General features: G+C 47.1%; 1 protein-coding gene across 7 annotated transcripts in view; it reads right to left on the bottom strand.

The window, feature by feature from the left end:
• The window catches only part of EPHX2 (epoxide hydrolase 2), a 57,352-nt gene that overhangs the window by 19,122 nt on the left and 12,516 nt on the right, over positions 1–25,714 (bottom strand). For 2 of the 7 annotated variants that reach the window (XM_005562914.5, XM_045398066.3), the window contains exons 2-12: positions 24,929–25,013; positions 22,195–22,354; positions 20,843–21,033; positions 19,024–19,146; positions 14,235–14,309; positions 10,191–10,286; positions 9,597–9,675; positions 7,934–7,968; positions 5,213–5,239; positions 3,635–3,720; positions 735–846 (exon numbers count right to left, since the gene is read on the bottom strand). In XM_005562914.5, coding sequence (XP_005562971.3) covers positions 735–846; positions 3,635–3,720; positions 5,213–5,239; positions 7,934–7,968; positions 9,597–9,675; positions 10,191–10,286; positions 14,235–14,309; positions 19,024–19,146; positions 20,843–21,033; positions 22,195–22,354; positions 24,929–25,013 — 1,069 coding nt within the window. Of the gene's footprint in view, positions 1–734; positions 847–3,634; positions 3,721–5,212; positions 5,240–7,933; positions 7,969–9,596; positions 9,676–10,190; positions 10,287–14,234; positions 14,310–17,124; positions 18,471–19,023; positions 19,147–20,842; positions 21,034–22,194; positions 22,355–24,816; positions 25,014–25,714 lie in introns of those variants that run through there. The other 5 variants (XM_074000557.1, XR_012417166.1, XM_045398067.3 and 2 more) reach the window with 5 other exon arrangements.

Raw genomic sequence — 25,714 nt, 5'->3', positions numbered from 1 at the left:
CACAACTGGGATGGTTGTGGTCTTGCTGGAAATGGTCCCTTCTAAGAGGATAAGAGGTGGAGGCTGGGAGAGGAACTGATTAATTAATTACTTCCATTCCTCTCTCTCTGGAGTGTGCAGGAAACATCTTTTATTCTCTCTGGATAATTCCCGCAAGTGGATGACCACAGAAGAGGGCAGCTGCAGCGGGGGCACCAGGCCAGGTGACGTTGACTACTGATGCTGCTCTCAGTGAATTCCAGTTAACGGTGGCAGGGATGCCCCAATACACATATCAGCCACGTCCAGGGGCATCTCTGAAAGGCATCTTCGTGGCACATATATTAATACCAAGAAACTTCTCAGATTCTTCAGAGCACACGTGGGGCCTGCTGCAGGACTCTTTGACCCTGGTGCCATCATCACCAGCCTTTCAGCCAGAGAACCAGGAGCGGTGGCTCTACCTGAGCACTGAGCCCCCAAACTCTGCAATTGCAGAGACACCGGAGAAGCCATCCCCCCAGGGTACAACATCCCCCAGCCCTTCACCACCCAAACACACACGGAAATGTGCCATTGCCTGGGAAGGACCAGCTGGGCACGGCAGCCAGTTTCACCTGAGCCCATTTGTAAAATTGTTTCTGACTAATGCCACATAAAATTGAAGGGGACAGAGATAAAGCAAACGCGAAGGAGATAGGCAGGGGAAAGGCAAACACGAATGCTCCCGTTGTTGCCCTTGGTGCCACACTTACTGGTTCTTGGAAGTAGAGCTGGTAATCGAATACCGGGTTGGCTTTGATACTCTCCAAAGGGGGCACGTTGGGATTTGCCGGTATGAAGGGAGTATTCAAACTGGCCACCGCCCTACAGAAATAAGAGGCAGCAAGATATAGCCCCTGTAAGAAGACAGTCTTACAAAAGCCAGAAAGGACTTTGAAGTTCAAAACTGAAGCTCAGAGTGGGAACATTCTATGCACAAGGTCACACACTAGCAGTGAACGGGAGAATGGGATCAGAACATCAGAACTCAGGATTTTCTATTCCTAGTTCAGTGCTTTTTTTTCCCCCACTAAACTGCAGTATTTCTCACCAACTTGCCTTAGACACATAGGAACATGCACACACACACACACACACACACACACACCCACTACACATACTATAGCAACCCTGAATAGAATATGGAGACATGAATCTCTCTCTAGTTTTAAAATATGCATTCATTTTTTTCCTCCCTTTATTCACTCATTGTGTCTCCTCTGGATTGAGCATAATTCTATGGTATATACTAGAGGAGAGAAAATGTAAAATGAATAAAAATGTCATTTCTATCCTCAAGGAACTCATTATAATTTAATAAGGAGAAATAGAAAAACACACAATGACGTTATGAGATGACCGTGACATGAGCCATAGAACAGCACAAAATAGCATGGGAGTTGGAAGGAGATAAGAACTTCCTGAACTGGGCGCCATGGAGGACCCTGTGGAAAAGGGAGCATTTGAACTTGGCTTTTCAGAATGGGGAGAGTTGGGGAGGGAAACAAGGCCTGGGAGGGGAACAACATGAGGTAGCCTAAGCAAATTCTAGAAGGGGGCAAAGCTTGCAGCTGTGTTCAATGGAGCAGAGTCAGAATGGTTAGAAGCCAAGCGTGGAATGGGATATGTTGGAAAATAACAGCAGAAAGGCAGTAGGGAGCCTAGACATGAAGGGCCCTGAGTCTGAATTTGATGCTGTAAGAACCAAGAAAACCATGAGGGCTTCTCAGAAGAAGGGAGGGTGGATTCGAGTTGCAGTCAGGATGATTAATCCAGCCCTTAGGGACCACGTGGACACAGAGGGAGCAGTCAGGAAGATTAATCAAGCACTGATAGACCATATGGACGCACACAGAGAGGCCAGAAGCCAGGAATCTAGCCAGTAGACCACTGACTTATCACCCGAAGATGGAATAGAATGCTAACAAAAGGAATAGAAAACATGGACGGGCGTAGTTGTCTCATGCCTGTAATCCCAGCACTTTGGGTGGATCGCTTGAGGCCAGGAGTTCTAGACCAGCCTGGCCAACGTGATGAAGCCTTGTCTCTACTAAAAATACAAAATTTAGCCAGGCATGTTGGTGCACGCCTGTGGTCCCAGCTACTCAGGAGGCTGAGGCAGGAGAATCACTTGAACCCAGGAGGCAGAGCTTGCAGCTACACTCCAGCCTGGGCAACAGAGTGAGACTCTGTCTCAAAAAAACAAAAAACAAAAAAAAAGGAATAGAAAAGGGGGTGAATTTGAGGGGCAAACACAGCTCATTGCTATCTTTCCTTTTGTTCACTTTAACCAGTATGTCGTGCAGTCCATAGGGTAACTTTTTAGTGAACCCAATTCTTAAGAATCAAGCTCTTATTTCCACTTTGAATGAGAGAGGGGACAGAGAAAGAGAGAGGGAGAAGCTAGAATATGCCATGTACCCACAAGAAATTTTTTAAAAACATTTAAAAAGTTGGACAGATGAACATAACAACAACATGAAAACTTTAACAATATTTTAGGAAACATTTGATTCTTTTTATTCTTTGATATAATCCTATCATTTGAGCCAGGAGAGAAGCAGAACAAAGTTTCCTGGTAGTTCCAATCTCAGAAACTTAGCCAAATACAAAATAACTGGGTTAGTTAGGGAAATTCAGATGGCAGCTGAGGATGATGTTTCTTTAACTTGCTAAGATCAGAGGCTGAAATGGGAAGTCAGGTTTAACTGCAGCTCACCAGCTCAAACGGCCAAAGAGACTACAGTCTCTGGGCCCAAAACCTGCCATCTGATAGCTGTCACTCAAGCCATGAAATGCTGGTCTAAGAATGATTATGAATGAAATGGTGGGGACCATGACATGCTGGGCTCACTGGACATTTACACAGCATTTTCTGGTTGTAGAGTCAGGCAGGAGTTACCATTACCACTCTGTGGTTGAGAAAGCCCAAGCCTAAGAAGCGCAGTGACGTGTCACACAGCCGATCAGGGCAGATTGAAGGCCACACTTACTGATTCTCAGTCCGGGACTGAAGGCACACCTGTTGCACCCCTCAAGCTCAGCTATTATCCTCCTGCATTCCCACTGGCCACTCGGGCCCTGAATTATCTGTCCCATGGCCTGTAAGTGGAACAGGTGCTGCTTCCTAACACATTAGCTCATTAGGCCCCCTTTTTTTTTTTGAAACGGAGTTTCACTCGTCGCCCAGGCTGGAGTGCAATGGCACGATCTCGGCTCACTGCAACCTCCACCTCCCGGGTTCAAGCGATTCTCCTGTCTCAGCCTCCAGAGTAGCTGGGATTACAGGCACCCACCACCATGACCGGCTACTTTTTGTATTTTTAGTAGAGACGGGGTTTCACCATGTTGACCAGGTTGGTCTCGAACTCCTGACCTCAGGTGATCCACCCACCTCAGCTTCCCAAAGTGCTGGGATTACAGGCATGAGCCACCACGCCTGGCTAGGCCCTCTTTTCAATGTGTCACCAGACACTAAAGAGTGAAGACATTACCTTCCCAGATTACCTACTTGTTTTTGAGAAGTTTTCTGGGGTTAAAGATCTGAGGAACAATTCTCACAGGAGCCCAAGTCCAGCCTCCCCCAAATCCTTATTGCCCGAGGCCCAATTACCTCACTCTCTCGGGGTAGAAGAGAGCCATGTACCACACCAGCACACCTCCCCAGTCATGGCCAATGAACACTGCTTGAGAGAGGCCCTAGAGAAGGAAAAAGAAGGGAGGCGAATGTGAGGAGGTTTCTGGAATGGGGTGCTGAGAGGTTCAGCCCTCAGCCAGCCCCTTGACACCAGGGCCTCCTCCCCCGACCCACAGCAGCTCTCCAAATGCCCACCCTTCAAACCTCTCCTCTCTCCACCAGCCACAGACCCTCAATACAAATAGCCAGCCTTTTACATCTGCTTAGGAGACCGAGGCCACAGGCCATGGGTTCCTTCTCCCTCTCCACCTTCTCTCAAATCAAATTTTCCTTCGTTCTTTTCTCCTTTTTCCTCTCTTCTATCTTAAAAGAACTATAACTTACCTCTTCATGTTCCAAGTACATCTTTTATCAAATGATTATGCTTCTACCCCCCAAAACCCTACTTTTTTTGGAAGCTCTCCTCCCTTAAACAACCATTAAAAGTCCCAAAGCATCTTTAATCTCTCTTTTTCTGCTGCAGGTACTGACAATGACAACGTCAACGCCTCTTCATGGAGCAGCTGTAGCCACGTGTCGCTTAACAAGGGAGACACATTCTCAGAAATGTGTCAGGTGCTTTCGTCACAGAGCAAAACCTAGCTAGCAGAGCCTATCCACACCTCCCTCCACGCTGACTCCGCCGGCAGCAACCACAGAGTCACTCTCTTAACAATAAGGGGCACCCTTCTACACAGAAGACTGTACAGAGTCAGGACTGGATGGCCACTCTGGGCCATGCCCTGTTCCCTGTCCCCATCACACACAAGAGTTCCAAACCTAATCCCAGGAAACTGAGAATCCGCAGAGGGCAGGGACCATGAATGATATCCTCACAGTCTCTTCCCTGCCGTGTCAGGCACAGCGCCCCGCTGGTGAACCAGAGGTCAGCGTCCTAGATCCTCTCTGACTCCCACATCCAATTAAGAGGCCCTAAGTCCCACAGCTCCACAGTCCTTCCCTGTCCTCCACTGCTGCTGTCCTGGCTGAGCCTGACCCCTCCGTCCATTCCGCCCCGCTGACCTCACTTGGGGAAGGGGAGGCTGGTATACCATGCAGTCTTGGGAGTGGGAAGTGTACTCAGCAAAAGCACATTCTCAGCTCACTACTGCTGATTTGCTTTCATTCGGTATCATTGAGTTTGACATTCCCGACAATGTCAAATGCAAGCAGTCGGTTCTAGGAGTTTCAGAAGGGATGAAAGTTTAAAGAGATGGGAAATATTAGCCTATGGGGTATTTTCCCAACTTCTCTACCTGATACTCAAGGCTGTCCTCCCTGGTCCCATTCCCTGGAACCTGCCCTTCATTAAAGGACAAAGAAACAAGCTAATCTCCTCCTTGCTCTTTGCCATCTGTTTCTGTGATTTTCTCTGCCCATGTCCACTCTGCCCTCGACTGCCCCCAAATGTGCCCTCCCTGCCCGTGCACCTCTGCTTGAGGCTGACGCCTTTTCTTTAAATACCCAGGTCCCAAAGGAATTCTCCAAAGATATCAGTTCAAAATAATGACTTACCAATTTATCCAGGAAGGCTACCATCTCCTAAGAAAGAAGACACACATAGGCAAAATCAGCAACCGCACCCGCCTGCCTCAGCCTTTATGATGGGCTGAACTGTGTCCTCCCCAAAACTGCTGTGTTGAAGTCCTAAGCCCCAGGGCCTCAGAATGGGATTGTTTTTGAAGATACAGCCTTTAAAGGGGTGATTAAGGTAAAATGAGATTATATGGGTGGGCCCTAATCCAACGTGTCTGGAGTCCTTATAAGAAGAGGAGATTAGGCCGGGCACAGTGGCTCAAGGCTGTAATCCCAGCACTTCGGGAGGCCGAGGTGGGCGGATCACAAGGTCAAGAGATCGAGACCATCCTGGCCAACATGGTGAAACCTCACCTCTACTAAAAATACAAAAATTAGCTGGGCATGGTGGTGCATGCCTATAGTCCCAGATACTCGGGACGCTGAGGCAGGAGAATCACTTGAACCTGGGAGGCGGAGGTTGCAGTGAGCCGAGATCGCACCAGCCTGGCGACAGAGTGATACTCCATCTCAAAAAACAAACAAACAAACAAACAAACACCCAAAAATTAGCCAGGCACGGTGGCAGGCGCCTGTAATCCCAGCTCCTCAGGAGGCTGAGGCAGAAGAATCGCTTGAACCCAGGAGGAGGAGGGTGCAGTGAGCCAAGATCGTGCCACCATACTCTAACCTGGGTGATAGATCAAGACTCTGTCTCAAAAAAAAAAAGAAGAAGAGGAAGAGATTAGGCTGGGCGCAGTGGCTCACACCTATAATCCTAGCACTTTGGAAGGCCGAGGCAGGAGGATCCCTTGAGCCCAGAAGTTGGAGACCAGCCTGGGAAATACAGGGAGACCCTGTCTCATATTTAAAAAAAAAAAAAAAAGAAAGAAAGAAATGAAAAGAGAAGAGGAGGAGATTAGGACACAGACACCCACGAAGGGACGAGCATATGAAGACACAGGAAGAAGGCAGCATCTACAAGTCCAGGAGAGGCCTCAGGAGAACCAACCCTGCTGACACCTTGATTTTGGACTTCCAGCCTCCAAAACTGTGAGAAAACAAACATCTATTTTTGAAGCTGCCTGGTCTGTGACACTTTGTTACAGCAGCCAGGCTGAGTAGTGCAGCCATCCATCATTCAGCAGCCTTCATGACATCACCCTTCCCTTCCTTCCTAGCATCCTCTCAGGAACCAAGCTGACTCCAAACATGCACAGTGAATTATTCAGTGTACACCAATACATATCCCTAACTATCCCATCACCACTGTAAGACAGCAAGCCTGGGCTCTTCCCTGGAGGGTGATGGAAGACAGCTGCCCTGTAGAGCTTGCGCCCGTGCTGCTGCAGGGAGCAGTGAGAGGCTTGTTCCATCTCGGGGACAACACATTCCTGCCCCCACTACCCATGGTCCTGACACAGAAACTGGCTTCTTTTGCTGAGCATCATCTTTTGAGGGTTCATTCCTGCTGAAGCTTGCACCAGCACGTCATTCCTCTGTACCCAACTGAAGAGTGTCCCACTGTAGGGATAGGCCACATTTTATTTATCCATTCATCAGCTGATGGACATGTGGGTTGTCTCCATTTCTGGCTGTTGGGAATAATGCTGCTGTGAACATTTGTATCTGGGGTTTTTTTTGTGGACATATATCATCGATTTTCTTGGGTAAATACCTAGCTGTGGATGTACTCATGATTTTTCAAAGTTGGAACAGGAGGATGGGAGCACCATCTTGTTTGTTTTTGGTAAAAGGACTTTCTTCAAGAGACTAGTTCTCCTAAGTGACCCAATGTGCCTGTCTCAAGAATGGATTTTGATGGAAATAAGCAAGGTCCAGGTTAGAGGACAACAGCAGGATAGGGGCTCCTGGGGTCACTGGTGAGACCTTGGTAGGACTTTGGGGGAGACACTTGGGATCAGGAGCAGCAGAGTGCAAGAGGCAAAGACTGGGAAACTGAGGAAGGAGGAGCAGCCCTGCCTGGAAACGGAACTTTTACTCATGATTGCTTCTGAGATGCCAAAGCCAGCACATGAAGCTGGGGGATACACATGAGGGGGAGGAGCCCCCCCCAGGGCTGTGACTCAGAGATGGAGGCTTTTGCAATCCCCATGTCACCAGAAGCATTACTAGTTCCCCAGCCAACCTGGGGACTATTTCCTCCCCTGGGCTCCCCCAGCCTTTGCTTTTGCTCCTGAGCTGCATGGAGGTTTGGGACCCAGTCTCTCCTCACCTTGGCCTTGGCCTCCCTGCCAGTACTGAAGTGAGGGGCCCCTCTACAGGATGGTGCTTACACCCGTCTTAGAGCAGGAACTCCATGCTGGTCACCAGTCTGCAGAGGTCTGGCCTAGGTCTGGCCAACAACGTGTTTACCAGAATAAAGTGACTTTTTTCAATGCTCTAGATGGTGAGGCAATCGAATGCAGTACTGCAGGCTTCCAAAATGGCTCTACTGGCTGTTGACCTCAGGCAACTACCTTTAACTTCCCCTGACTCAGTTTTCTCTTCTGTCAATTGCTTGAAGGAAGACCTGGCACACAGTCAATGCTGCATACATATTGGCTCTCAATCAGAAATACTGTTCTACTTTCAGTAGGAATTTATACCCAGAGGCTGTGAAATGATGCTTCCCTAAAATCTGAATGGATACCCCAGCTTTGGGTTTATAGCAACAAAAAAAAGCAGGATGGGGAAGATGTTACCCAAGATCCTTCTTACCTTACATAACACTTCCATGCAATATTCTTCTATTTCTGCAATTAAAAATAAAAGAAACATATTTAATTCACATTACTTAAAATATATCAACACATCAAAAGGGCCGTTTTGCAAAGAAAACCAAAAACCAAACAACAACAACAACAACAACAAAAAACCCACAAAAACTTACTAAAGCCTTAGTGTTTATTTTTGCTTTTGTTGCCTGTGCTTTTGATGTCATATCCCTCCGTGAAATCACTGCCAAGACCAATGTCAAGCTTTCCCCCTGTGTTTTCTTCTAGAAGCTGTACAGTTTCAGGTCATACATCTAAGCCTTTCATCCATTTTGAGTTGACTTTTGTGTGTGGTGTAAGATAAAGGTCCAATTTCATTCTTTTTCATGTTTCCCCACCACCATTCGTTTGAAGAGAGTGTCCTTTCTCCACTGTGTATTCTTGGTACCCTTATCAAAGATCAGTTGACCACATATATGTGGATCGACTGCTGGGCTTTCTATTCTGTTCCACTGAACTACGTCTGTCTTTATGTTTGTATCGCACTGTTTGTATCATACTATAGACTTGTAATATAGTTTGAAATCAGGAAGTGTGCTTCAAATGCCTCCAGCTTTTTTATTCTTTCTAAAGGTTGCTTTGTCTATTTGCGGTCTTTCGTGGGTCCATAAGAACTGTAGAATTGCTGTCTCTATCTTTGTAAAAAATGCCATTGAGATTTTGACAGGAATTGCATTGCATCTGTAGATTGCTTTGGGTCATATGAGTACCCAAATCAATGGGTAGTATGATTTTTAAATAATAGCAATTTTAACAATAACAGTATTTTAACAATAGCAATTCCAGAAAGCAAAAAGAAAAAGAACAAAAATAGAGAAAATCCAAGAGAAAAAAATATCAAAGAACTAATTCATGAAAAGTTACAAGAACTGAAAGATAAATGTACCCAGCAAAGTAGGTCTCTACTAAAAATCCAAAAATTAGCTGGGTGTGGTGGCACACATGTGTTATCCCAGCTACTTGGGAGGCTGAGGCAGGAGAATCACTTGAACCTGGGAGGCAGAGGTTGCAGTGAGCCAAGATCACGCCATTGTACTCCGGCCTGGGTGACAGAGTGAGACTCCGTCTCAAAAAAAAAAAAAAAAAAAAAGAAAGGAAATTGTGGTGCCATCTGTAACATGGAGGAAACTTCAGGACATTACGCTAAGTGAAAGAAGCCAGGCACAAGAGCAGAAATACTGTATGATTCCACTTATATGAGGTCTTTAGAGGAGTTAGATTCATAGAGACAAAAAGTAGAAAGGGGTTGCCAGGGGCTGGGAAGAGGAAGAACTGAGGACTGAATATAGCCTTTCAGTTTTGCAAGATGAAGAATGTTCTGGAGATGGATGGTACATTCTATGTCCGCCATCTTCCATGATCAGTGGGAGATCCCTTGGAGCGTGGGTCTTTGGGGCTGCTGTATTCATTCAGAGTGTGGGGGCAGGGGCATCTGAGGCCCAAAGTGCAGAGACACAGGGCACTGTAGGCGAGGAAAGAGGTGAAGTCAGACTCCCTTAAGGGGAAGGCTACTCTGATCTGGGACCAGGGAAAGCACTGAGGCGTGGAGCGCTCAGGCAGGTAGAAGGCAAGACCAGCACAAGACAGCTGCAAGACAGCGCACCCACCAGGAGGAGCAGACGACTCTCCATAGCCTTTCATGTCCATAGCTATGACCCGGTAACCTGCCTGGGCCAGAGCAGGGATCTAGAAAACAAACAGGCACACTCCAGCACAGTCCCATTAGTTCTAGGCGGATACTCCCTCTTTGCTTCCCTCCATCCCCTTCTTCCTGTAAATGGCTCAAACGAAAGAGCCACAAGGCACTACCTAGTATATTTGCCACGGGGCTGCAATGAGCCCATTTATACAGGGCTACTGTGGGTGGTGGCGGGGCTTGTGCACCGGAGAAATGCCACATCTAAGAGAGCATCTTTCCTGGCAAAGCTCTTGCAGCTTTCTATACTCATTACAGAGAGTTGCCAGCAGGGGGCATGGAATGTCTTAAAGAAGTCTGCCCTTTTCTAATCTGCAAAGGTGCCTCGTGGCCTAGCACAGCCCTGAGGTCTGGAGTCACCCTCCTGCCCTGACCTGGTCACACTTTGGAGACAATGCTCCACTGTAAGGTTTCAGCTTCCTCACGACAGTCCACATCAGGCCACACCATCTAGACCCCCTCCACCTCACCCTGACCGGCTGCACCTTCCCCCAGCTTTCCTCACCTGGTACCTCCAAGAATACCAGCTCTCGGGAAATCCATGGCAGAGGCACACAGCAGGGCCGGAGCCCAGCTCCACAAAATGCAGACGGACCCCAGGCTGTGGAAGGGAAAGAGGAGCGGGCAGTGACGAAGCACCAGGCCCAGTGGACCCAGGCCCCACAGCGTCTACAGAATGCCAGGGCCATTTCAGTCCATTGCTGGATCGCGTATGACCCAGATTTCTCAGTGAAGGACCCCAGTGTTAGATGAAAATGGCTGAGAAGAGGCCCTGGTCAACCTACTCAATAAAAACAGGTGGCTCTCACTACAACCTAAGAACTCTGCAAAGATTATGATGTTGGAAAACAAAACAACACACTTCCCTTTCCTCTCTACAAGCCCCCATACTCTCAGAATTTCTAGTGCTGTTGTGATGCGTTTTCAGTATATTAAACAGGGGGCTGATATTGTGCAGAGCATAATATTCATGGTCATGTGCAGAATACCATTGCAAGACTTTTCCTTAGTTCAGCTAAAGACGGGGTCCTTGTCCCACGGTCATGAAAATATAGGCTTGCAGACAATTTGAAGCGTGAGTCAACAGCAGGGTTTTATTGGGTGAAAAGGTGAAAAAGGGGGAACAGGGACTCTGCAAAGCCAGAGTTCCCTGCCAGAGCACTTCCCGCCTCACTGTTGGAATCCCAGTTTCCACACAGGAAGAGGAGGGGCCAGGCTCCTCCCTGCTGCAAAGGGCAAGAACTTCCTGAGGCTCCACCCCAGTGCGCAGGCTGTTTGGAGTTTCTCTGGGGACCCTCTCCCACCTGGCTATCTCAATACCATGAGTGTTTCATTAAGAGCTGTTTACTTCTTAAATATGAAATCTGTTCAAGCTTTGCCACACCCACAGTCTTTTTGGGGGCTATGGGTGTGGCAGAGACTGCGAGGGCTTGAAAAGGTCTGTGTTCCCTCTTCTTTCAGGCACATGGTAGCATCTTGCAGAGCACCTCCCCCTCCTACAGTCGCTGTGGCCATACAACTGAGCTCCGGCCAGTGTCTCCCAGAGGAAATGTGACTCTGATTGTTCTCCTGCATTTCCTTTAGGATAGTGGAGATATGTAATTGGGGTAAGAACAGGGCACTTTGATTATTTGGTTCATTTGGCTGGATCCCACCATAATAGTCAAGGCTGGTTAGTGGCTGTAACAAACACCCTGCATCCAGGAGGTTTGATCCAGAAGGTGCTGCATCCAGGGCTCACAGGAACCTCCTGTGCGTGGCCTCTCTCCCTTCGCCTGAATGACATGGGCCTTGAGGAAGGTGGAGGCAGCAGAGAGAAGGAGCCTGGTGGTTTGAATGGCTGCATGGACAGAGCCCACCGCACTGCACTGTGCTGTAGGCCAGAAACACACTTGGTGTGAAGCCACTGAAAGGGACAGGGTGTTTGTAACAGCCACTAACCAGCCCTGACTAGTATGGTGGGAGCCAGCCAAATGAACCAAATAATCAAAGTGCCCTGTTCTTACCCCAATTACATATCTCCACTATCCTAAAGGAAACGCAGGAGAACAATCAGAGCCACATTGTAGAAATTCACGGGGAACAATTTCACTTGGCTGTATCTCAGATGACTCCAAGCTGTGCCCTACACTGGAAGTTTCTTTTTTGGACAGTGCAGGGACATGGTCTCACTTTGTGGCCCAGGCTGGAGGGCAGGGGCATGATCATAGCTCACTGCAGCCTCAAACTCCTGGGCTCTAGCGATCCTCCCACCTCAGTCTCCCAAGTAGCTGAGACCACAGATGCGCACCACCACCCCAGCTAATTTTTACATTTTTTTGTAGAGATGGGGGGGTCTCACTATGTTGCCCAGGCTGGTCTCAAACTCCTGGCATTAAGTGATCCTCCTGCCCTGGCCTTCCAAAGTGCTGGGATTACAGGTATGAGCCATCACACCTGGCCCCACACGACGTTTCATTCATAATTCCCAACAAGCTATTTTGCCCAAGAAAACATTAGGTGGGCATCTGGCAGTCCCTCTCACAAACTAGAGTGTTTATCAGAGTTGGTTCCATAGTCTTTCCTTCAGCACTTGGCAAAAGTTGACTTTAAATTTGATCTACCTTACACTGAGAAATGTTTCACGTTCTAGGATCAAACGATCCTAGTTCGCCTGTGTTCTAGCACAGATCCCAGCTAAACAGCTCACTCTTGAGCTTTATCATCTCATTAGGAAGCTGTGGATACTGAGGCTCACAGCTTCATACTGACTCAGCCGAGGAGCCCAGCAAACACATGTCCTTTCTCATCTCATTTTTTTTCTGTGTTAAGAAAAATGTCCATAAAGCCAGAACACAAAAACATCTATTATCAACCCAGTTTAGGATTCAGTGGCTATCAATGTACCAGCCCCCTGAGAGCCTGGCGCAGCTGGGACTCCCCAGAAATTCACTGCCTGCTCTTAAATATGGGGTGGGGGAAAGACAAGGCGGGGTAAAGTGATTCTGATCACACTCCTTCAAGGTCAAATAATCTCTTGAAACTGGCTGGATATGCAAACCCGAAGGGAATTACAAGAATAACCCTGTCCACGGTTACAACCCAGCCCCCAACTCTGGGCGAAAAGCCCCTCACTCCTTTTTAGCACCAGAGAGATGAGACCTGAAGGCCCTGATTAAACATTCACCCCTTCAGGAGAACCCAGAATTATAGAAGGGACGTCAGTGATGCTGAGCAGTAGCTTTAAGTACCAGAAAAGCCTTTTCTTACTATGCAAACCCACTCATGCTTGGATGCCCACTTTACGTTTATGGTGGCTGCCTCCACCCTTGCAGAACCCATTCTGAGCACAGATCCCATGCTGAGCAGACACCTCATCCTTGCTGTAACCAAACCACCGAGGCTGTGAATGTAAAATCCCTGGGGCCACGGAAGATCCTCCATTCATCTCAGAATTTCTCTCTGAGGTTCTCCTCCAGGACAGCAAAGGTCCCCAAGGTCTCCAAGGCCAGCACAGCCATAGCCTCCAGCTCTCCTGTTTGTCAGCTGCAGTTTATGGAGCACATGGCTGTTGGATACTATGCCCTGTGGTCTGCATATAACATTTCATTTAATGTTCACAGAAACAGCATGGAGAGATATTGTCATTTCATTATAAAGGTGTGGATACTGATGCTCAGAGGGATAAGACGTTTGTCCAAGGCTGCAATCTCAGTTAAATGGCAAAACGTAGATTCCAGCTGGGTCTACCTGGCTGCACAGTAGCTGTCTGGCCTTTTTTGCTGATGAGTTGGACCCACAGATTTAGGTCCTTTCACATTTAAATGAGGCCAATGACAAATGAGGAAAAATCCCAAAGTGAATCCATGAGGATATACTAAACCCCTGCTCTGTGCCAAGTTAGATCTCCCAGTCAGGTCATAAGCCAGGACCCTCTGTGTGTGGCCTTGGCCTTTCAATAACCCTTTAAAACAAAAAGAACATTTTAATGACCCTTTCCCTCTCTTTGCCCTCAATGTGGGCTCCTTGAGGACAGGTCTGTCTTGATCATCACTGCACCCCTTGTATCCGGCCTGTGCCTGACACAAAGGAAGTGCTTGATAAATGCCTGTTGAATGAAAACATGTTCTCCCCCAACATAGGCCAGCTGTGTGTGTGCTTTAGCCCCCCAGGCTGCCCAAGCCCCCTAGCCTGCTGTTCTGCGGGGGTTTGGCCACATCAGTCACACTGCTTTACAGAATCTAAGGCAGGGTCTGTCTTTCGTTGATATCTGAGGAATGAGATTTGCAGGAAATATCATCTCCTTATAAATAGCGGATGTTCAACCACCCTCGATATTTAACAAATGTCACTGCTGGTCACTTTTTCTTTTTTTTTTTTCTTGAGACAGGGTCTCACTCCATCACCCAGGCTGGAATACAGTGGTGTGATCATGGCTCACTGCAACCTCCACCTCCCAGGCTTAGGTTCCGGTGATCTTCCCAGCTCAGTCTCCTGGGTGTCTCTGCTGGTTGCTTTAGGTGACCTGGTGGGACAGCACTCAGCTGACTGAAAGACAAAACTGACTCACCTTTATTGTCACGTACCCATGGCTCACATCACTTGGATTGCAACAGGTCGGCAGAGGGGCCGGGGTATTGAGAAGCTGTAAGCAGGAAAGGTACAGTGAGAGAGACTGCCGCAGCCTCCTTCCATGAGAGGCTCTCCCGAGTACTGGTGCCAGGGGAGGCCTCAGAGATCACCTTTGCCGCTCCATCCTGAGCCCAGCTGGCGACTGACCAGCCCATCTCCCTCTCCTGCCAGCACAGCCAGACTCCATTATCCCTCCTGCCTTCGGGTTAAGTGGAGCCCCAGGACTGAGTTCTGGCCAATGGACGCAGATGGAAGAGTACAGCCTGGCACATTAAAACCCCCACACAATTCTCTACATTCCTAACTCCCCATCTTCCGGCCAGGTGTCCAGTGTGACCTCGAAAACCACACGTAGAAGACAGTGCATCCTCCATTACCCTGATCCCCAAATGACTGTGTGAGGCAAAGCCCCTGGCCACTGCCCACTGAACTTCATATAAGCAAGAAGCAAAAATCACTTGCTCTAAGCCAGAGAGTTTGGACTTTAATTAATATTATTTGCTTCTGTGGCAGCTCCTCAGATGGTCGCCCAGGCTCATGTGGGACACCATGCAAAGCTCACAGAGCAGTCACTCCATGACCGCTCCCCTCTGTCGAAAGGTCTCTCCTTCAAGTTGGCCAAAATCAAACTTTCTGGGCCTTTGTATTAGTTTGCTCCGGCTGCCATGACTAAATACCAGTGTATGCGGTTTCAAGAACAAATATTTATTTCCTCACAGTTCTGGAGGCTGGAAGTCCAAGATCAAGGTGCTGGCGGGGCTGGTTTCTCCTGAGGCCTCTCTCCTTGGCTGGCAGACAGCCGTCTTCTCCTTGTGTCTTCACATGGACTTTCCCTTGTGTCCTCATGCTCCTGGCACCTCTCTGTGTGTGTCCTAATCTCTGCCTCTTATCCCTTTTTTGGGAGTCTCTGCTCTGTCATCCAGGCTGGCATGCACTGATGTGATCACAGCTCACTGCAGCCTTGACCTGCTTGGCTCAAGAGATCCTCCCACCTCAGCCTCCTAAGTATCTGGAACTATAGGTGTGCACCACTATGGCCAGTTATTTATTTATTTATTTTTAAAGACAGGATCTTACTATGACGCCCAGGTTGGCCTTGAACTCCTGGCCTCAAGTGCTGGGAATGCAGGAGTGAGCCACAGCTCCTGTCCTTAATCTCTGCTATTTCTAAAGAGACCAGTCAGATGAGATTAGGGCTCAGCCTTGTGACCTCATTTTAACTTCATTACCTCCTTGAATGCCCTTTTTTCAGACCCAGTCACATCCTGAGGTATTAGCGGTTAGGACTTCACTGTATTAATTTTGGGGGACACAGTCTAGCCCCTAATAGCCTTCCACCAGCAGGTCCCAGGCCTGTTCTCAGGAGTCCTTGAGGGCTTAGACTAACCCGTCTCAGTAAATAGGAAATTCCTGAACAAGCAGTCCTTATGGTAGCTTTTGTACCTTACTGGAATCAGTTTCCCTGAGGCAGAAATAACAAGGAGCCTGCTACTGAGCACACGTGTGTGAATATCACCTTACATGTGAACTCTGCTGCCAGACACGCTGTCAATCCTATTGCTGGAATGGTCACTTTTAGTCCTAAAGGTATAACCCAAGAAAAAATTCATTCTCCTCAGTGACTCGGTTTTGTTACCTCTAAAATGGGGACATAAGCTAAGAAACCTACCTTCTCTATAACCATAGGAGACTCTGCCTGGGTGTCTGCAGAGGGGGACACAGGAGATGAGTCTCCCCACCTCTGTGGCATCTGGAGAAGACCTGGGGGCAGGGAGGTACTCAGCGTGATGGGGGAGGGCATCCTGGTGTCCCCTGATGGTCATGAGTCCATAGTCAGGGGGAGCCAAGGCCCGTGAGCAGGGCTGGTGCCCCTTAGGGCCCCTCCTGCCATGTGTCCTCAGTTAGCTAGATCACACACCAGGGGATGCCTCTGCTTTTGGGGGTGGGAAAAGTGGGGGATTCCTACTTTAATGATCCTCTTGTATGTTTGTGCAATTTACAAAGCCTGTTCATGACTGATGCCCACTGCCTTCCTCTGAGAGAGAGACATAGTCTCCCCTGTTTAAAAAGGGGTGATTTTTCTGTGGGGATATAAAAGGGTATAGCTGCTGTGAAAAACAGCACAGCATTTCCTCAAAAATTCAAAAATAGAATTTTGGCCAGGCACAGTGGCTCACGCCTGTAATCTTCATGCTTTGGGAGGCTGAGGCGGGTGGATCACATGAGGTCAGGAGTTCAAGACCAGCCTGACCAACATGGGGAAACCCTGTGTCTATTAAAAATACAAAAATTAGCCAGAAATCACTTGATCCCGGGAGGCGGAGGTTGCAGTGAGCCAATATTGTGCCACTACACTCCAGCCTGGCCAACAGAGCAAGACTCCATCTGAAAAAAGAAATGATAATAATAAATAAAAGAAAAATAGAATTTCCATATGATCCAGCAATTCCAATCCTAGGTATACACCCAGAAGCATTGAAAACAGGGCCTCAAAGAGAGACATGCACACCCACGTTCATAGCAGCGCTATTCTCAATAGCCAAGAAGCAAAAGCAAGTCAGGCGTCCTTGAATAGCTGAGGGGATAAACCCAATGTGGTCTATCAATACAGTGGAGTAGTTAGTATTCTATCCTAAAAAGGAAATTCAGACCCATGCCAGGACATGGGTCAACCTTGGAGACATTATGCTAAATGAAGTAAGCTGGTTACAAAAAGACAAATATTGTGATTCTACTTACATTAGGTCCCTACAGGAATCCAATTCACAGAGGAAAAAAGCAGGATGGCAGGTGCCAGGGGCCGGGGCAGGGGGAATGGAGAGTTCGTGTTTGATGGTGCAGAGTTTCATGTGGGGAAGATGAAAAAGTTCTGGAGGTGAATGGTGGTGATGACTGCACAACAATGTGCATATTCTTAACATCACTGAACTGTCCACACACACACACACACACACACACACACACACACACACGTGGTAAATTTTATATTATATGTATTTTTCCACAATGAAAAAAATAGAAGGGGGATGATGTTCATTTTTCCTTCTATCTTCCTCTTCCTCCTACCCTGAGACAAAGAGAAGTGAGATATGATTTACTTTCCCAGTTTCACAAGACAGGTATCTGTGGCTCAGGTATGCTGAAGGGATAGACCTAGCAAGTGACACAGGCACATGGGTTCCCTGACCCCAAGTCTGATGCGCTTTCTTCTCTGTTGCCTGAGACTTGTAGGTTTATAGAAGGAGAAATGAACAAAGCTTGGGCAAGATACTTTAAGGTTATGGAGTCATTGGGTGTACATTTTAATTTATTCATTAAAGACAAAAAAATCAATCTTATCATGGGCTGAACTGTATCACTCTCAAAATTCACATGTTAAAGTCTTAGTGCCCAATACTTTTTTGTTTGTTTGTTTTTGGAGACAGAGTCTCGCTCTTGTTATCCAGGTCGGAGTGCAGTGGCACAATCTTGAATCATTGCAACCTCCACCTCCTGGGTTCAAGCTATTCTTGTGCCTCAGACTCCAGAGTAGCTGGGATTACAGGTGCCCACCACTATGCTTGGCTAAATTTTTATATTTTTAGTAGAGACGGGGTGTAGCCATGTTGGCCAGGTTGGTCTCGAACTCCGGACATCAACTGATCCGCCCACCTCGGCCTCCCAAAGTGCTGTGATTACAGGAGTGAGCCACTGCACCCAGCCTTAGCCCCCAATACTTTAGAATGCGACTGTATTTGGAGATGAGGCCTTTACAGAAGTAACTAAGGTTAAAGGAGGTCATCAGGGTGGGCCCTAGTGCAATCAGACTGGTATCCTCATAAACAGAGGAAGTTCGGAAGCAGAAAGACACAGGGAAAAACAAAGTGAGGACACAGGGAGAAGGCGGTCATCTGCAAACCAAGGAGAGAGGCCTCAGGAGAAACCAACCCTGCTGGCACCTTGATCTTGGACTTCCAGCCTCCAGAACAGTGAGCGAATACGTGTCTATTGTTGAAGCCACACAGTCTGTAGTACTTTGTTATGGCAGCCTGAGCAAACTAACTCAGTTTCCTTTGAGGCAATGGCTGTGCATCCTTGGACGTGTGGCAGGCTCAGCTGAGTGCCAGCTCTCTCCTGCCTCTTCCTCCCTGTGCTCACAGGACGAGGGTGCTGTACTTCTGCAGGAGGCTGTGGACTAGGTGAGATCAGCGATTTTAGGTCAACCCAAACAAAGAAAGGTGCCTCAGACCTGGAGGAGCAGGCTAATACCCAGGCAACCCCAGGGACATCATGACGGCTGTCCCATCCACCTCAGGGAGGGACAGGCTTTTCTTAAGAGGCTTCGTTCTGAGCTGGGTGGAACTAAAGGGCTGCACCTGAGTGCCAGCAGCACACTCGGGCATGCCAGGTAGGGGCCCTGAAGCTTAGGGTAAACGTTCTCCACACTTACTCTCAAAAGTGAAGTCAGGATGGCCTTGAACATCCCACTCTTGCTGCCAGTTATCTGGCCCTGGCACTAGCACTAGTATAAATTCTTGTCTCCCTGTTCACTGACTGCAGAGAAAGAGACAAGATGCTCCTTAGGGACATCATGCTGACTGCACGGCGAGTGACGGACTTCCAACTAGCAGCACCCGAGAGTCATACATGGACTCCATGGACAGCAGTTTCTCTGCTCGTGGTTTTCTCCTGAGTCCAGAAACCACAGACAATTGCAGGAAGCTTGGCTCGCTCGGAAGTCAAATTACCTGGATTCCAGTCACTTTTTCCAGTTCCCTCAGGGCTGTGTCAGTGTCCTGGACCAGGATGGTGACCATTCCCAAGTCACGGGCTGGCTTCAGATTAGACCCCACGTCATCCAAGAAGACAACCTAAGCCCAAAACAGCATGGAAGAATCCCAGAAAGAAACTCACCAGAATGCAAACAGGGGCTATTTTATGATGAGATTAAAAACTCTTTTTCTTTTGTAACCATCTACTGCAAAAATGGAAAGCATTTAATGACATCACATACACATGAAAACACAGGTACATACGACCCCACACAGACCTACTGGCTTCAGCCACTTCTGAAATTGCAAGAGGATTAGGAGAGGATACACACTTATCAAGGTGACATTAAAATTCATCTGGGAAAATGAACAGGCATCAGTAGACCAAAAAATGTGTCTGGAAAAGAACTGTAGTGAGGGCTTAGAGTCAAACAATTGATGAAGTTACAAAAGGTAGAAATTTGGCACTAGAAAAGAAACAGACATACGTATGAAATAGACTCAAATACACATAAGAATTTAGTTTCTAAGAAAAGTGTCATGTCCAATTGGTAAGGAAGATTGTTTAATGGCCTTGGTATGACTGGTTAACTGTTCAGGGGAATAAAGTAGATCCTTACTTTACATCTTACCCCCAGATAGATTTTTAATGAATCAAAAATTTGTATGTAGTAAGAAAGTGCTAGGCTTGGTGGCTCACACCTGTAATCCCAGCACTTTAGGAGACTGGAAGGATTGGTTGAAACCAGGAGTTTAAGACTAGCATAGACAATATAGTGAGACCCCTCGTTACAACAAAAAGTAAAAAATTAGCCATGCATGGTGGCATGAACCTGTGGTCACAGCCACTTGGGAGGCTGAGGCAGGAGGATCACTTGAGCTCAGGAGTTTGCGGCTGCAGTGAGCTATGATCGCACCACTGCACTCCAGCCTAGGTGACAGAGTAAGACTCCGTCTCTAGGAAAAAATAAATTAATTAGTTAATCAATAAAAAGAGAGGAAAATCCTGGAAGTCATAGAAAGCATGGATGCATGCATTTACCATCTTGGACAAGGGAAGTCTAGAATTCCAAGCAGCTCATCCAACCTGGAAGCCATCGATAGGAAGACTGATATATTCCTGTGCAGGCATAGATTCATAGCCCTGCTCTGAGGCTGACTGCAGGCACTGAGAAGAGCAGAAGCAAAGTCCAGGAGGAGAAAGGGGAGGTCCCAGGATGGAGCATGACGAGGACTCCAAGGTTTGCTCTGATCAGCTTGTGGGGAGGTGGAGGGTTGGAAATGTGAGGGAAAAGAACTTAATCTCCATCCAATCACCTTTTGCAGATTAAAGTAGGGACACCCAAAGAGAAGAGAGCTTTAGGATAGGTGATCTCTGGAGACAGGCTCAGGGCACAGGGTGTCTGGTGGCAGACCGTGGCTATACCAGAGCCCATCCCCACTCACCCTTTGTGGGGATGAACCTACTACTAGTCTTGTGGCCTTGCAAGTCTCCTAGGATCTCCATTTCTTTGTAAGTAAACTGAGGCAACTGGGCTAAAACAGCTTTTACTGATGCCTATTTTGACCAAAGTTCTGTAAGAGCTATACAGTGGAGCCAAATGCCCACCTCTGGGAGAACTTTCTAGATCAAAGAATGGGTAACAGTCTTTTAGGAGAAGCCATGGTCTGGGAGAAGTGGACTCAGAGCTGTCCTGCCAGGCCCGAGATGTATCCCACCTGCTCACTCCTCAGTTTTTCTCTGGTTGCAATATCTCTGAACACCCTTCTCCACTGTAAGGAAGTGTCTCCGTACCTCACTGGGGCTGGCCTTCAGGGTGTCCAGTAGAAACCTGTAGATCTGAGGTTCAGGTTTGACCATTCCCACCTGACACGACTCTATCAGGAAGTCAAAGTGCGTCTTCAGCTCACACATCAGTTGGGCCAGGCCATCTCTCTCAGCACGGTCATCCAGCCAGGTGTTGGTGAGGATGGCAGTTGTGAATCCTGAGCAAAAAGCCACCAGTAGATGGACCAGCTATAGACCTTTGCCCTGAGATGCTCCAGATGCCCCCAGGGGACCCCAATGATGGGCCAAGCAGGTTGTGCTCACTTTTATCAATCTCTTATGCCCAGCTTTCAACCGACAAATTGGAAAATAATCATTTTGACCCATGAACACCTCTGACACAGACACAAGCATGAGCTGCATTCATTCAAGGCCTTCAGAAGCCCAGATGGAGACACTACCCTCCTTCCTCCTTGACAACAGTGGAGCAGCACTCTTACATTCATCAGCTCGTTTGATCTCTACCACCTCAGGGGTGGACAGGGCCGATCTTCCCCTCCCAGATTCACAGATCAGCAAACAAGCTCAGGCAAGTTAGGAGCTGCCCAGAGCCACACGGCGAAGGTCCAGCGTTCTTTCTAGTCCATGCTACCGAAAACTCTGCTTGACTAAATTCCAGAATACCTGCCTTGGCAATCAGGGACTAGGTTCCTATTTCAAAACTAGAGAACTGTACGTAGAGATAGGATTATCCTCTGGCTTTATGTGCCTAACCAGCGAGGGTGAGAACTAGGCAATGCTGGAAAGAAGACGCAATAGGAGGGAGGAATTGCAGACACAGGATGGCTCAGCCACAACCAGGTAAGTCTACTGATAAGGGGGTGGAATGGTTTCAAGTATGCCTATGACAAGAGTCAGGTGCTCACACCAAGTCAATGCCTACGGATGAACCTGACCTCATGTCTTAGACTATGTGACATAATCTGAGCCCATGTCAGCGAACTCACAGCTCGGGCACTCTGATACCCAGAGGCTGAGAAAATCACAGTTGCTAAAAAGGCCTTGTTTTTTAATCACTGTAACAAAAGATCGTGTCATTTGGGTCATTACTAAAGTGCCATTGAAGGGGAGAATGATGCTCACGAGGCAGTCATGGGCATCAGTTGCTTTATTAAATAAAATTCTGCCATTTTTCCAGCTATTCTAATGGTGCTGCTTTTGCCATTGGATAAAACTTGCTCTGGGGCCATGTTTAAAGAGGCTTTCCATCATAGCTCAGAAGATCTGTGATCTTAAAACTCACTTCTATGGATTCTGACCTAATGCTCCCAAGGGTTCTGTGTGGTCAGGTCTGAGAATGGCCAGTATCAGATCCTTACCTTTCTTCCTGAGCATGAGAGCTGCCTGGAGCATGGGGCGGTTGATCTTTCTGGCTGAAATCGCCTTGCCAAAGATTTCATTTACAGAGAAATTCTTGGGGAGGCTGACTTCAGAGGTCTCGGAGCACTTCCTGCAGTTTTCTTCCATGAGTGGTATCCACTGTCAAAGTGAAGTGAGGGGACAATTTGTACAGCCATTCAGAAAAGCTCTGGCAGGATCTACTATATCTAAACATATGCATTCCCTGTGACCAAGCAATTCCATTCCTGGACACATACCCACTGGAAATGCCAACATATATTCTCCAAGAGACATGGCCAAAAATGTTCATAGCTGTACTCTTCCTAGGAGTCCCAAACCAGAAACCACCCAAACGCCCACTAACAACCGAATGGATAGACTGTATTATATTCACCCACAGTCATAGCAGTGCTATCCCTAAGAGCCCATCTCAGCTGCTATACTCTTAGCCCATCTCAGCTGCTATAACAAAAGACCAGAGTCTGGGTGGCTCATAAACAGCAGAAATTTATTTCTCACAGTTCTGAAGGCTGGGAAGTCCAAGATCAAGGCTCCAGCAGATTTGGTGTCTGGTTAGGGCCTGCCTTCTCTTTCACAGATGGCACCTTCTTGCTGTCTTCACATGGCAGAAGGGGCTCGATAGCTCTCTGGGATCTCTTTTAAAAGTGCACCGATCTCACTCCTGAGGGTTCCACCCTCATGACCCAATTACATCCTGAAGGCCCCACCTCTTAATTACATCACCTTGGGTTTTAGGATTTCAACATAGGGATTTTGGGGGGGACACAAACACTTGGACCATAGCAAGCCCCAAACTGGAAACTACCCAAATGTACACTGTTATGGGCTAAACTGTGTCATCTAAAAATTCCTGTGTTGAAGTCCTAACCCCCAGAGCCTCATGATGTGACTATATTTTGAAACCAGGCCTTTAAAGAGGTATTTAAGGTAAAATGAAGTCATTACGATGAATCTTAACCCAGTATGACTGGTGCCCACATAAGAAGAGGAGATGAGGACATAGACACACACAGAGGGATGACCATGTGAGGACACAGGGAGAAGATAGCCAAGAACTTGCTTTTTTCCCCTCTTTCTCTGCTTTCTACCATGTGAGGATACAGTAAGAAGGTGGCCATCTGCAAACCAAGAACAGAGCCCTCACCAGACACTGAACCTGCCAGTGCCTTCATCTTGGACCTCCCAGCCTCCAGAACTGTGAGCTATACACGTTTGTTGTTTAAGCCACACAGTCTATGGCATGTTTGCTGTAGGTAGCAGCTGAAGGTGCTATATAAGACACAAATACAATCGTATTAGCAAACTAATACACTCACTAATAGCAGAATGGATTGTGATATCTATACATCATCATAGCAGCACTATTTGTAATAGTCCCAAACTGAAAACTACCCAGGCCCCCATCAATAGAAGAATGGATAGATTGGGGTATATCAAAGTGATGGAATGCCATGCAGCAATGAGAATAAAATGATCAATGGCAGCATGCAACAACTATGAGTCTCACTCATACAATGTTGAGCAAAAGATGACAGACACAAAAGGGCTGATCTGCACCATGCCATTTACATAAAGTCCAAAACAGGTAAAATGTTCTGTTGGGATAGAAGTCAGAAAGGTACTACTCTTGGAGGGATGGTGTCCAGAGCGGGGATATGTGTTGCCTACAGCACTGAGAATGTTTTGTTTCTTGATCTGGGTGCTGGTGACAGCGGTATACTCAATGTGTGGAAAGTCATCAAGCTATACGCTATGTGTACTTTTCTGTCTGTATAGTATATACTTTTCTGTCTGTATAGTATATACATGTATATGTATATACATGAAAAGTTAAAAGATGACATTCATTCCCAAGATAAGACTTTTTTTTTTAAGACAAGTCAAGTGTAAATAGACTTTAGCATGATATAATTTAGTCTTCCAGGCTTCTTCCCTCTAGCCATGCCGGTTTCCTAGAAGTTACACACAGACTATCAGAAACCACTAAAGGAGTCTAAATGAAACACAGGATTTTCATAGCAATTACTAGAAATTCACTCTAAATTCTGTATATTCATTGAAAATATAGGCCGGGCATGGTGGTTCATACCTGTAATCCTAGCATTTTGGAACACCAAGGTGAGCGGATTGTTTGAAACCAGGAGTTCAAGACCAGTCTGGGTAACATGGTGAAATCCCATTTCTAGCAATAATAATAATAATACAAAACAGAGCTGGGCATGGTGATGTGTGCCTGTAGTCCCAGCTACTTGGGAGGCTGAGGTGGGAGGATCATCTGAGCCCAGGAGGTAAAGGCTGCAGTGAGCCATGATTGTGCTACTCCACTGCAGCCTAGGCAATAGAGTAAGACCCTGTCTCAGAAAAAGAAGAAAGAAGGAGAAGAAAATATATAGCATTTCCCTCTTTCTTACCTTCCAACAATATTACTGAGGTTTTTTTATGGATTAAATAAAGTCAATAATTCAATAATGTTCTTCCCAATAGTTTCATCACAGTTTTCATTCACCGGTTGCCACAATATATTAGCATGGGTAAGGTGACTGCAATATTCCCATTAATACCATTAATACAACATTTACCTTCACAGAAAAGGTGGGTGTTTGCTATTATGGTGGGCCCTAAGTTCGGGGAGATAGGCACATAGGCAGAGAATGTCCATCCAAAGGGCTCTGTGTGGTGATGTCCCCTCACCTGGGAAAGTGTGATCTCTCCTCTCATGAGCCGGGTAGTGGCACCCTCCGGGCCCCCTTTATGGAAAGCATCATTCAGAAGGCCTCTGGAAAACACAAAGAACATCAGGAACGTTCTGTGGATTTCGTCATGGCAGCACATGGAAACAGACGCTGTTCATATTCATTGAGAAAATATAGGCTGGGCCACTAGAAAGGCATACTGCCAGGAACCGGAAAATGCAAACGCAGTTCTAATTGGGATCTTTGTCCACAAGGACCCAATCAGCTGAGGATATGAGACCATACAGTAAATCACAATGTGTTCCACGGAGAAGCTGCTCATGGGAAACCACCTGATAGCAGCTTCAACCAGAGGTGCTTCCTACTTTACCATTTAAGAGTCAGAACCAAGAGTGGGCACATGGCCATTACTGTCCTCGTGTGCACCAGGCATGGTCTGGAAGAACTTTTTCATGAGTTCACCTTCTTCAAAAAGAATGGAATATGTTTTTTTCTGGTTTTGATTCTGCCTGTCTAGTTTCTATTTTATCTTAATCTCATCTTCTAACCTTTAAAAAGTTTCCTGTATTAGTCTGTTCTCACACTGCTATAAAGAAGTACCTCAGATCAGGTAATTTATAAAGAAAAGAGATTTAATTGGTTCATGGTTCTGAAGGCTGTAGAGGAAGCATGGCTGGGGAGGCCTCAGGGAACTCACAATCATGGTGGAAGGTGAAGGGGAAGCAAGGCACGTCTTACATGGTTGGAGCAGGAGGAAGAGAGAGAGGGGAGAAGTGCTACACGC

This window comes from Macaca fascicularis, chromosome 8, assembly GCF_037993035.2.
Source record: "Macaca fascicularis isolate 582-1 chromosome 8, T2T-MFA8v1.1".
Taxonomy (NCBI): domain Eukaryota; kingdom Metazoa; phylum Chordata; class Mammalia; order Primates; family Cercopithecidae; genus Macaca; species Macaca fascicularis.
This window is presented reverse-complemented; position numbering and strand designations above follow the sequence as displayed.